A 13,348-nucleotide genomic window follows, 5' to 3' on the forward strand; every position below is an offset into this window, starting at 1 on the left:
AAAAACCCAAAAAACGAAACACAGAGGAGATGGGGAGAGTTCTATGCAAACAGGAGTAAGGGAGAGGAGGAGGCAGTGCTAAAATAAAAGACCAAAAAAAAAAAAAAATCAAAATGCAAGAAAATGACACTAAACCAATTCACACGGGTGCCCGCTACATGCACTAAGTGACTTGTAAAGTTGGGCTCCTTCCAAAAGGGGCCATTTCTCACACCTGGGTACAGGCACAGCCCATTTGCTACAAACCCAATTACAAGATAGACACTTCTCATTGTGCCCCGAACTTTTAACCTTTAAGGATCCATTGAGGTTCCATTGAGGAACCTCACCCAGAAGAACACCCCGAGGGGCACACTTCCCCCCCCCTTCCCTCCCCAGGTAATCTCTCGGGCTTTTTCAGACCTCAAATGCCAGAAGAGCACATTTTCCCCAGTTACGCTGATTTTTCACATCCTCGCCATATAAACATGAATTAGGGAAGTTAAAGCCTCACTGGAAGAAGCCTGTAGCTCTATTTCCACAACTGTCACAAAGATTCACTGCAAAGATGCACTCCCGAAACTCGGAGCTTGCCTGTATAACTTAGCCCACCCTCTAGTGAAGCAAGGCTTACAGGGAAAGTTGGTATTTTACTAGAACAACTGATGCAGGTGGAATAAACAAACTGCCAGGTAACACAAGCCTTCTTCCCGCTGCTTGAAGAGCTTTTTCTCCTCCCCTACCTACAGCAACGGCTTTTATAAAAGGGATTAAAACTTTCCCTTCAAGCCTTTCGTAAACCAGATCCTTCAATTACCACACCTGCAACTGTGGAAAGCCACCACTGTAGCTTTGGTCACCTGTATCATCATAACATAACTGAAAACCTTTTTTTTTTAAGGCAAAAATACATTCTTGGGTAGAAGACAGTCTCCCCATCAGCCTGGCAAAGCAGACTGGGGAGTGCTCCATCTCATGGAGACTAAACTATTTCCACAGACGGCTTCCTGAAATGTGAAGACAGAGAAAATAAAATACAGCAACAGAAGTTTAAATCGACAGCTCCCATCATCTGGGCACACTTTTTCTCCGAGCTACTGTTTGCTACTTACGGAAGAGGAGGTTCGTGCACGGAGCTTCATTCAGCCAAGCCTTGGGGCATCAGCAAATTGCTCACGGTAGACTGTAAAAAGAACACAGCCTTCAAATCGTTTCCAGTCTAACAGGAATCAGATGAGGAATCTGTCACAGATTAAACAATATTAGACCTGGATGCCAACTTCATCACACCTTAGAATAAGCTCTACGTACTTTTAAACGTTCAGCTTATTTTTTAAATAAGTTTGGTATGAATATGCTTTATTCACGATTTGACAATGTAGTTATCCTCTTCACAATCACATTCAAAGTGCTGAGTCTGCAGTACTTACAAGTCTTTTAAATCTGCATTTTCTAGTTTTCACCTGGAGGTAAAAAGGAACACTTTAAAAACAGCAATAGCTGGTACTGCTGCACCTGTGTGTGCATCAGAAACAAAAATCAAGACATTTTCTGTTATTTTGACCATGGGGACGGAAACCAGGAGAAATTAGAGACGGAAACAATCTTGGAAATTAGCTAGTCCATCTCCCTGCCGATGGAAAAGTGAGAACAAACAACACTCCACAGCTGCTCCGGCCACTCCCGTTCAAATCAGCTAAATAGCCCTTCTAAACCATTTTGGCTGGGGTCAGAGGTTGGTTTTGGCTACCGTATTCCTGAACTAAGCCCACCCTCGTTCCCTGGAAACAGGATGTTAAGTCATAGCTCTAGAGAGGTCTCGGAGGGATTTGGCGTACTGTATCCATCACCTGGTTTCAGCTAACTTCTTTTCCTTTTTAAGCCATGAAGTTAATTCCCAACCAATCCTTTTCCCTTGCCTGCTCAGAACCTCTTTCCCAAGCACAGTCGGTCTGTTCCAACATCAGCATCTTCAGCATTTGGGTTTTCCCCACATACACTGCTCAGAAGGGATCACAGGGCCTGAGGAAGTATCTTTTTTTTCCTTTACGGCAAGGCTGACAACACCTCGCTTTAGCTCTTTGGAAGCAGATACATCAAAACCAGCACAGTAAGGCGGGGAAAAGACAAGATGCTCTCATGAAGTAGGCAGTGGGGAATACCTCTGCCACCGCTTGGCACAGGGCTCCCTTCTACACCAGGAATAATCCTCTCCCTACAGAAAGCGAGGCTCCCCTTATGGGATAGCAGAGGAAATCTCAACAGAAGATTCACTACTGCAAAGCCACGGAAAGAATTCGAGTCCAGGCTGACTTAACAGGACTGAATTGGTTTGCCTGCACCAATTCACGAGGAGTCAAACAGAACCGGAGGCTTCATTTTAGTTAACTTCTCGTCACCGAAACAGTCAGGCCCGTAAAGTACCAAGCAGCAGAGATATGGCGGGGTGCATGTATTCTCCATCATCAAGGGCAGGGAGGCGAGACAGAAGGACGGCATTACCTTCCTCAGCAGCGTTCACAGAACTAGAAAGGTTCACGGTACTCTGTCCCTGCCCTCAGACAGGGCCAGCGGGGACGTAAAGTCCTACAGCAGCCCTGCATCCCCACTGCAGAACCACTCCGAGAGAATTCCTCTGGGCAGCAGCTGTTCCCTCTAACACGGTTCAAAACTGTCTTCCCAAGAACACCCCAGCACCTATGTCATGCAGACACCGTACACAATCTTTCAAAGAAGTCCACTCTCTTGTGCTCTAGTGCCTGTAGAAAGCCCTGGATTCTCTCTTCCCGCATGGCGGTGCATTTCTGCAACAGTGTCCGTCGGCGCCGAGAGTCTCCGTGGGACGCAAACCCCTCCTGCTGCAGCTTCTTTGTCACATAAGCCTGATCCCTTTCCATCTGTTGTCGCCTCCTTTCCTCCATGTAGGAGTCTCTGGCCTTCTAGAGTGAAAAGCAGTAGAGCGTTAGCACGTTACCAGGCCTTTCAGCTCATCTGTGGTACAGATGCAAGGCAGCATAGGTTACGGAAGAAATAGCCTCCGCTTGGCCATCAATCCGCAGGTTAAGTGAAGGGTGGCTCTGTGTGCGCCCCCTCCACTTTGAAGCAGCCTGCTTGATTGGTTATAAAAGAAAAAATACAGGGATATCCTTCTGGACCTTCTTCCCAAGACACAAGTCTGCTCACAGCATTAACTCCTAGTTAAAATAGATAAAGGTCATGACAGATTGTGGAAGAACCCTCAGATACCGGAATCAGAGAGGAACAGCATACAAGAGGACTTTCAAGCCACAGACGTGCACACAAGCTGTCCTCGCCAGTGTCATCACAGAAACTTTGATCCTATTCACATGGCAGCTGAAAGGTTTTAGGGGATTCGGAACAATGATTTATGGGGCAATTCTTTGAGCTGATGATCAGGTATTGAGCTAATCAGCTTCAGTAAAAAAGCAAGTGTGGGCTCAGCGTTCCCAAATGCCTGTGATATAACGTACCGGCTCGAGACACAGCAGGATGGGCAGGAGAAAGGTAAAGGCAGTAGCTATCCTTGCCCACCCTTCAAGTATTTGAAATATTTTTGCAGAACATCACTTTTGGATTTCTTCTTATTGGACGTATTCTAGCCTGCAGCCTCCAACAGCACACACACATCTGCACGCAGGAATATTAAGCTTTCGTTTTTAAAAAGAGTAAAACTGGTCACTGTGACATAACCTCACACACACACGCTTAGGGAGTGCTGGCCTTTCAAATGAGCAAGAATAAGTAATTTTTCTAATGAGAGCCTGACTCACTCTTCACCACACTTTCCCTGTGCCCAAGTCAGTAGTCTATGCTCTGGCACTGTAAGTTAGCTTTTGTTGTGCTGGGAATGAGAGTAGAAACATCCCTAGCTACAGAAAGCCCACTGAATTGATAGCACTCCACTGCTCTAGCTCTGCGTATTTGAAACGCAAAGATCATCAGCCTGTTCAGCATAAGACTTCCACCCTTGGACAAAGTGAAATTCTGTCTATCCACCGGAAAAGACCCAGTGTGACCACTTCCATAGGGCAGGCTTGCCAACCAACATCTGCATTCTCTCCCTCGGTCTACCATGTACCAAAAGCAGGCTATAGCTCAACCGGGGTCTAAGCGGCGAGCAACAACCAGCTAGTAGACTCCCTTGAGCAGCAGGCTAACTGGAAAACGAAGATGGCTATTAAACGTGATGCTGTTTGAGCTGATGGAAGGATCTTTTGTCAAATGCCTCCAAATCAAGTTTTTTCTGTACCTTGTCAAACCTTCCGCCCAGCTGCCTACCCACACCATAACTGCCTCCAGTGTCCTGAACACAGCAGCACTCTCGCGCAGCAGACACAGCTGCTGTCTCATATTCTGGCTTCTCGGCAAGTCAAACCCCTAACCCCACCATTCTCGCTGACAAGCAACCCTTCCACCAAGGTAATTTGTTTCAAGAGCTCCAGATACTTTTGGCTTTCAAGATCACCTATTTCAAATGTGAAAAGCAGCTTCTTAATCTCAGTTCCTTTGAGTGAGAAGTCCTCCCTTCTGCACAACTGGGCTGCATCCCTTAAAACAAGGGCAGCCTCATACACTGCGGACAAAATGGGTTTCACAGCAAGAAAACTAACCAAGGAACAAATCTGGCTGATAAGAAACCTTGATAATAGCATAGCATGAACACACATAGAGCCACAAACAAGAACTAAGAAAGATGAGACTAGCTAGGAACAGAAGAAGCATTTGTGACCCATCAGAAATTAGCACTAGGAGCAAAATCAGAACCTTACCGTTCAAGACAGAGGCAAAGCTAACGTCAATGACAAACACTACTGACTTTTTTGCTTTCCTCTTTATGCAGAAGGTGAATTGCCGTTAGTTGTATTAATACAGTGAATTGCTGGTAGGAAAAGGGCAGACTTGGGGCAGAAACAGGAATAAGAGGTTAAGGACATGGAGAGTTTGGATGCTTCCGGACTGACTGGACCTGATTAAATTCACCCATAACCACAACTGTCTATAATCTCTTTGACACCTCTCAGAGGTGAGCGAGGTCCCTGAAGGTAGAAAAGGGCAATACGACGCCCGTCTTTAAAAACAGAGGACCCAAATAATTAAGGAGCAGGCACACTCAGCAACTAGATATGGTGGAGGTCAGAGTCACCACACTGAGTTCCTCCTCCTGCCAGTTACTGCTGTCTCTGTGCTACAAGCTGCTGCCCCCCAGATTTCCCCGTCAAGAGCTCCAGCTCCCAGCCTTGTTTTGCTTAAAAATAGCCAGACTACTAAGTTGGCCAGATTTATCTGAACCAGGTCAGGGAGAGCTCACAACAACAAATCTAAGAGGAGAGGAACAATGACAACAAGCAATAGGAACAATCTCTTCAGTAGGCACATCTGGACCCACCAGAAAGAGGACACTTGTCCACAGACTCACAGCTCAGGCAGCCTCACTTCAGCTCCCAGAAAGGAAACTCTAAACCCACTTGTTACAACCCTTAAAGCAATAGCAGCGTTATTGCACATGCACAATAGAGCATGCACATTCTCCCTGCTCATTCCAGAGTGAACTCAGCAGCCTTTCCTTAAACCACTGATGAAGTGGTTTGAGTTAAACTGGCTGATTTTACCCTGTAGCAAATCAGGAGTGCTTACTTGTTCTGTCCTGTCAGCTGAGGAGCGGGGACAGATGCTTCCAGCTGGTGGAATGAGCAATAAGTAATAGAGACAGTGGTGACTTCAGATACTTTAGGTATTCCTGAAAGTAGAGGAGTCTGTCCACATGCTAAGATGTTGTAACAAGCCACATGAGTACAGGAGAAGCAACACATCTGGCATTAGCTGCTCCTGAAACAAGATCTTAACTAACCGCACTAAATGAACAATTCCTCTGTTCCCACTTTGCACTCTCTCACCTGATCTCCAGCACATTGCTGTGCAGACAACGTGCTGTGTTGAGCTTTCCATCTCCCTAAGGCTCCCTTACCTGTAAAGCACTGTAGTTCATCTGGAACCGAAGGATAGCCTCACACAAGTTCCAAAAGGAATATTCTGGCCACAAGACTGACTGAAACACCAGGCATGAATGGGATGTCTGCAGAAAGCAAGATCACCAACAATTTAATCATCTAGCAAGGGAAAAGTCATCAAGATGCAGGCTCTGTTGGTCAAACTATGCCAGTTTCCCCACAAAGATTTTACCTAGGCTGTGTTATCAGATTCTACTTAAAACGAAATAAATACCAGCCAGGAGAGTTTGAAATTGCACAATGCAGAGTACTTCTCATTAGTTTTTAATGCTGCGACATTAGTCATCCATTCCTGTAAAAATACCAGCAGAATTCTTTCTAATGCTATGTTGGTCTTCACAGAGGTATTTTTAATAGCTTAAGCATCACAGACTTATAACAAAATGAAAATAGCAACACTGGACTACCAAAGGCTGAGTTAAGGGAATAACAGATGAACCGAGGATCAGGACATGACATTTAAGCCATTCATCAAATGACATCTCGTGATACTCCTTGCTACCCACTCACAGCATTTAAAGTGCTTAATGAACCTAAGAGTTGTGGTGCACTGAAGATATCCTAGAGCTGAAAGATGCAAGCTTTCAAGTTAAAACCTATTTTCGCTATCAAGTCCCTCAAAGTTTCAGGTAAATGTGTTCCTATGACCATTACTACAAAATCTAACACTTAAAAGGACTCCGCATGGCTCTTAAAATTGTAATGGTATAGAAAATCTTAGTGGCAATTCTACAAAAAACCCAAAACACCATAAGGACACTTTCTTTGACACCAGAGAATCATCCTGAATAGCACAATGTCCTCCTGCTTTGGGGCTGTCTGGACACACGTGATTGCTAGTGAAGGGAAATTTGCACTAACGCTCTGGCGCGTGAGCTGGCAGGGTGGGAGCACAAGCACACGTTCTCCTCTGCTGCAATCCGTGGCACAGGAGAGGGGCATGACGCCAGCCAGACTCACAGAGCACCGACTTCCTCAGTAATGCTTCACCAGTTACAAGCTCAGTCTCTGAGGCACCTCTGCCAGGACTACCACCAAGAGGAGCAAGCAAAACGTTAGCTTGCAGCATTGACACCCATCCAGGGTATACACGTGCCCCAAAAATACAGGGAGGAGAGGGAGATGCCTTGGTAGGCAACCGCAACTCAACTTCTGTGAACTTGCCAATTAAATAAGTTGGAATAGGAACATTTGATGTGGTTGCTTAAAGGCAATTGGGTTTTGGCTCCAAATTGCACATGTAAAACAAAATGTTAGCTTTAAGTAAAGCAGCTTGACTCAACTGTTCTCCTGCAAAGTTTGGGTTACAAACAAGTCAATGTTGCCAAGCACAGGAGAGAGAGAAATGGAAGCAGCTTTGGATACTGTAACTGGAAATACATGAACTTTATATGTGTTAAGAACTTACTGTGTTTTAGCTTAGCAGCCTAGTCATGCTGATTTGACTTTGCCATCCTTAGAACCTGTCTTGCGGGGGTCTTGTTTCATTATGAAAGTCAAATAAACTTCTGAAACTGTGACAAGTCAGGCATGTACATTACATGTACATTATAGGGTTACACCTCCAATACCTACAGCTGACATGTGACAAACACCTCTCCCAGAAATCTGGAAATCCTTCCTGGGATTTCCTCAGCCCAGGAAACATATTGCCAGGTTAAATTAATCGAAGCTAGGAATTTACCAATCAAATGAGGAATTACCTAAATGTGAGAAGAGGAGCAAAAGGATGAGCAATTCCTGATTTCCTTGACTGCTGTCAGCTAGACTGATTTCTGGTTTCTTATTAAGTGTTTCCAGGATGATACAATTTCAGACTTGTGCTGCAAGGTATTTTAGGCAATCACAGAACAGCAAGAAACAGATTCCTCAGAGGTGCCCCAGCACTCAGTCCATCCAAGAAGTTACCTAACCCCTGGCAGAAAGAGTTTACGAGCCCTCGTGTCAGCAGAACACACTCTGATGCAAAGATGGAATATTTTAAGGAGAAAACAAAGACTTTACCTGCCAGAGCAAGAAATCACTCAAGCGAACCTCTCCAGAGGTTCGAATCAGGAGGTCTGGGTCAGGGGAGTTGTTGGTGTACAGACACTTATCAAGCAACGATTCAGACACATCACTAAGAAAGACAGATGCATCTTATTAAGATCGCTTTCCTGACCCGATGGAGGTGGCACTACTAAATCAGAATTACTAAGGGTTTTTTTTATAAACACAGGACTACAGATTAAAACTGGGTGGTGGAGCTGTACCATAGCCAGTCATCAACTTGCTTCTGATGGACACCGCTGTCTGCTCCACAGGCTATTTCAAATGCTCTTTCAGCCCCCACAGCATCCCCCCCATGCTCTTTGAAACATAATACAGTGGTGGAACCACACTGTGAGGACTTCCATCTGGAGCAGAGAGCAGAGCGCTAACTACTCCATCTCCTCCAGGGTGGAGCAACAGTTCAGTATTCATGATTCATCTGTTGTTTGACCTCATAGCTAAGACTGCCAGCCAAGCAGCCAATTGTTGTGGCATAAAATCTGCCTTCACATTTAAACTAACTTAAGACACAGACCTAATTTCTCTTCTGTCTTGGTTGTGTATCTATCACCATGGTAACTGAAATAATAAAAACCAAACATTGCATAGTAACTTTAAGTCATTTGTTCCAGTCACACTGGTTTAATGAGATCTATTTAAAAGCCACTTGGCTTCTGAGAGGTTATTAATAAAGCGTAGGAGGTAAGACCAGGCAGTCTTCATCTATGAAGCCTCACACAGAAAGACAAGAGTTACCTGGGTTCGAGAAGTCCTTGTTCCACCCCCCATGCCATCTCCCTGACAGCATTGCTGATTTCATGCCTCGATGTGTACGCAAAGCAGACATTTAGAAAGCATCTGAAAAGAGGAGAAATATGTGAAAGGCTAACCTAAGGAAGGTACAGCAGATGAGAGAGAAGAATATCTACAACAGTTGTGTGCTTGTAGGACAAAGAAAAAAAAAAAAGAAAAGGTGTATCACATCTGCCAAGTCTCAGCCTTCAGGTAGAAGAGGAAAGCTTGAGGTATCAGCTACTTTAAACCGTGCGTTACTTACTTGTTGTAGTTCCTAGTTGCCAGCACAGCTTGGGCAATCAGCTCCTGAATATCCAAGGGCAGAAGTGGCAGGTCCCCGAGGACACGGATACACACCCCATGCTTCTTCAAGCTCTCCCTACACCCAACAACAAGAGTGAGGACTACAGAAAACAGATCAGTCCCTACTGCATGAGTGCCATGTTTGCCTTGCGTAACATCCACCAAACGAAAACAGCAGGCACGTAGCAGGCATAGCTTCAGCAAAACTAAGAATTAGAAAAAGGCAAAACGACCAGATGTTTTTCAGGTGTTGACAACTGGCTTAGATTTGATCACCCCAAACCATTTTGTAAAGGGAAACTGATCATTCCTCATACAAGTTCCTGAGGTACAGACATAAACAAAGGACTAGAAAATGATCTCGGGTTAGGCATTCCTACCTGAAGTTATAAAAATCCATATGGAAAACTTAGAATACAACCCTAGACTCTGGCCACCTATAACTGATCGAAAATTAAGATGACTAATGGTCACCCACAGAGTAGCACAACTACTTTCTGGTGTAAGGAAAGATTAATGTATAAGGGTGGGACAGGGGTGGTGGAGTGAATGTCAGATGAGATAGGAAATCATCCATGCCTGCTATAGCATTATTCTGAGCAGACAGGACACCCCATGGGATCTTACAGGTTCCTGCTGCTGTCTGTCTGCTGGTACAAACTCCCTGATAAAGGGCCGCATTGGGTATGAACCAGGGAAATGGCCTCTCTGAATCACAGTGTACTGCAGTGCTCAGATAGCCCTGACCTTCCCAACTTCTACCAGCACACACATGCTATCCTCTCCCTCCCATTCTTCCAGCTGCGTCCCCTCACCGCCTTTCAAATTTACTTCAACCTGATAAGCACCTCTTCCACGCACCACTCTTCACACCAGTCAGGCGTGGGGAAACAAACATATCCACTGAGCAACAAGGCACCGTGACACCACTCCCTGCTCACCCAAATCTGTACTAGTTCCATCTACACGCAATATGTGAACTAGTTCTCCAACTCCAACAAGTGACTTAACATACCGGGTGCCCATATGTAGAAGCCTCAGGTTACCACAAAGCAAGTTGCCGAGCTAAACTCTGATCTGCCAAGAATTCTATGACAGAATTTAAGACAAGGCTTTGATACTTCATGAAAACAAGGTGTCCAGCACTCTAGTGCTAAGCAGGAATTTCTAATTGTGCTGTGCTCATCTGAAAGCTGTAGTATTCCAACTGTGCGGATGGGACTGTTGCACAGTAAGCCATATGATACAGACACAAATCTGGTGTGCTGGGGGACCGGGCGTGCTCAGGAGCTGTACATCCCATCCAGGCAGGCAGAGCTCCTCAACACAGATCTCTAGCTGGAGGTGGAGAACGGCTTCTTTCATTTAATCCATTTTCACAACTTGTAACACCCCTGTAAACACCCCTTAATCATGTTCAGCTTTAGTTCCACCCTGTAGGATACAGACACAAGAGGATTCTTACTGTTCTTCCAGCAGACGGCTAAACTTCTGTCTTGCCAGATCCATTAGTCCATCCACCTCCTCCTTGGAGCGTTTAAAGTTCTCAATACTAAAGGCATAAACAGTCACCTCCCGAATGCCCAGATTTAAGCACCACCGTAGTGTCTGCAAGACAACAAAGTATAATGGAAAACAAAAATCAGATAAGCAGACTCAGACAGGTCAGCAAGACCCAGCTTCTCCACTGCTAAAACCTTCCTGTCATTTCCCACTATGCTGACTGGATCAAAAGAAACAACCATCAAGAGCTGACAATGAAACCCACTTGATGAGAATATCAGATTCATCTTAACGAACAGAAGGAAAATATCACTATCTAAGGATGTGAATCCACAACAGATATGGGACTAATCCAGCCAGGAAAAGCACTTCTTGTAGATAACATTATAAATTATATAATACTGTACCTTTCAAGACCTTTTCAAAGAAATTCAACCTGCTTCACAGAATTAAAAGCTTCAAGATCTGCAAGGCAGATATTTTAATCGAGTGTAAAACAGAGGGGAATATCACTATCTAAGGATGTGAATCCACAACAGATATGGGACTAATCCAGCCAGGAAAAGCACTTCTTGTAGATAACATTATAAATTATATAATACTGTACCTTTCAAGACCTTTTCAAAGAAATTCAACCTGCTTCACAGAATTAAAAGCTTCAAGATCTGCAAGGCAGATATTTTAATCGAGTGTAAAACAGAGGGGGGAAAAAAAAAAGCTGATTAGAATGACTCTGCAAGATAACAGGAAGAGACGGAGAGGGGAGCTGAAGTTGGGAACCCTGATGACTAACATCAGCTCCAAGCACAGGCCTGACTCCCGTGAAGAAAAGGAACACAATATGCCAGTCAAGCAGTAAACAAATCAGCCGGTGAACGCGGCTCAAACTATCAACACACAGCTAAAAGGCAGCAAACATCCTTCCCACCTGTGCCAGCTTATCAAAGCCTTGCGAATGCCCCTGCTGTCTCTCCACGTGGCACTTTTGGGCATAACGGCGATTGCCATCCATGATGAAGGCAACATGCTTGGGCATTGGACCCGCCTAGAAAATAAGGAGAAACACAACAGACCAGAAAGCGAACAGCCAAGCTGGCATTTTACAGAGTTCAGTCCCACTGTTCCTGGCAGCACTTGGCATCTTACATCGCAGAGAGTTCAGTCCCACTGTTCCTGGCAGCACCGCCTATTTGTCAGAGTGCAGTGCGTATCTCCCAGCTTCAAGTCTGGAGCTGGAAAGAGTAAGATGCTAATTACCTCTTTGCTAACCTCAGTTTAGGCTCTCTAAAAAGCATATCAGTACTGACAATTGCCTAATCTGAAAAGCAACTTTGCCCTCCCCGTTTCCATCGCATGACAGAGAACCGTAGTACTCAGGAGAGAGCAGCACTGCCACAGCTACCTCTCTGCAGCCACAGGGGAGGGCGCACACGGTTTTACGCTGCTGTAATTGTAAGTATTTTTTATTTCAGAGTCCAAGGGCATTTTCAGAGACACAATTAACTTAAGAGAAAACAAAAAAAAAGTCATGAGACTTTCCCCCACTTAAGAGGAGTATTCCTTTCCACTGACCTCGTTAGGTCTGCACAGATCCTTTTGCGAGAAGGACAGCGTCACCAGCCTCAAGACTCTGCTGAGCAAGGACAGAATTTTCCCGGAACTGGCGAGTTATTATTCTACTCAGCAGAAACTCAGTTTCATTTCTTAGAGTCATAATCCGACCATCTTGCTTCTCTCCCTCCTCCCGTGCCCTGCCTTCATCAGCAAGGGCACAAAACATGGAAGCCTGGGAGTGTAAGCTTATTATTGGCAAGCACTGCCTACAGCCCTGCTCATTTGCAAGATGAGGCTTAAGTAATTTTCCATCCTCGAATGCTGTTTAGGGATGTACATCCAGTGCCAGCACTAATATGTACCCTTCCTAGTAACACGATATTTCTAGAGCAGAGCAGTCACAGAGACAGTTCCACTCTGAACCCTGATGAACCTGCCAGTTCTTTACCACAGGTAACCACATTCATTCCTTACCTTAATGATGTTGGCACAAAATCTCTCTATGATGGTCAGCTCGCCTTCTCTGATCCACGACATGTCTTACCGAGAGCTCCTTTTCTTTTTCAATGGGAAAATGAAATTAAAGGGGTTAGAGGTACAGAAGATTCTGCTTGAGCCCAAAACAATGCTACAAACCATCACCTCGGAAAAATAAGCTTTGACTAGCTGCTTTGGAGCCCTTTTTACCATCTGTACAAGTACTTCGATAAGCAGACAATGGGGGAGCTCAGAAATGAGCTCTGGAGTTTTCCAGCTGTATGCCATGAGAGTGGATTCTGCGTTAGCTGGTAGCAAGAAAAAAAACATTACTGCATTCGTCTTCCAGCCGAACTAGCTGGTGCATTAGTACAGACCCACAGTTTGGGCTACCACCAGGCGAGTCACAGGGTGGCGGCAGCGCAAACCGACCTTCAATGCTTTTGTGTTGGAGTTGTTGGAAACCCTTCAAATGAAGCAACCGTCTACGTCACCAGCTACCCTGCACTAGCGTCACCACTGATATTTCTTTCCTTTCACATGTAGAGAACTTTAGCCTCTGGAGCTGTAAAAATATTGGGGTTTTTTTACCACATTATCTGCACATCAAATACTAATATCTGGTTTGAGCTAACAAGATACAAGAGTTTGCTGAACTTCCACATTAATCGTCAATT

At 44.9% G+C, this 13,348-nt stretch overlaps 1 protein-coding gene across 1 annotated transcript; it reads right to left on the minus strand.

Moving 5' to 3' along the window:
• Positions 1–1,225: 1,225 nt before the first annotated feature.
• Positions 1,226–12,756, minus strand: DHDDS (dehydrodolichyl diphosphate synthase subunit). Its single transcript, XM_009276209.2, has 8 exons — positions 12,669–12,756; positions 11,569–11,685; positions 10,603–10,745; positions 9,097–9,213; positions 8,796–8,897; positions 8,013–8,127; positions 5,966–6,073; positions 1,226–2,918 (listed from the first exon to the last, which is right to left on the minus strand). Exons 1-8 carry the CDS (start codon positions 12,729–12,731, stop codon positions 2,682–2,684), a joined length of 1,002 nt encoding a protein of 333 aa, XP_009274484.1. The 5' UTR covers positions 12,732–12,756; the 3' UTR covers positions 1,226–2,681.
• Positions 12,757–13,348: the final 592 nt, after the last annotated feature.

This window comes from Aptenodytes forsteri, unplaced genomic scaffold (genome assembly GCF_000699145.1).
Source record: "Aptenodytes forsteri isolate BGI_AS27 unplaced genomic scaffold, ASM69914v1 Scaffold321, whole genome shotgun sequence".
NCBI classification, from domain to species: domain Eukaryota; kingdom Metazoa; phylum Chordata; class Aves; order Sphenisciformes; family Spheniscidae; genus Aptenodytes; species Aptenodytes forsteri.

Coding starts and splice junctions, on each gene's coding strand:
- DHDDS (XM_009276209.2), bottom strand. CDS start 12,731: ATGTCGTGGATCAGAGAAGGCGAGCTGACCATCATAGAGAGATTTTGT. Junction 10,746..11,568: donor GCTTTGATAAGCTGGCACAG/GTGGGAAGGATG, acceptor GTTGTCTTGCAG/ACACTACGGTGGTGCTTAAA. Junction 9,214..10,602: donor AGCCGTCTGCTGGAAGAACA/GTAAGAATCCTC, acceptor TGTTGGGTGTAG/GGAGAGCTTGAAGAAGCATG.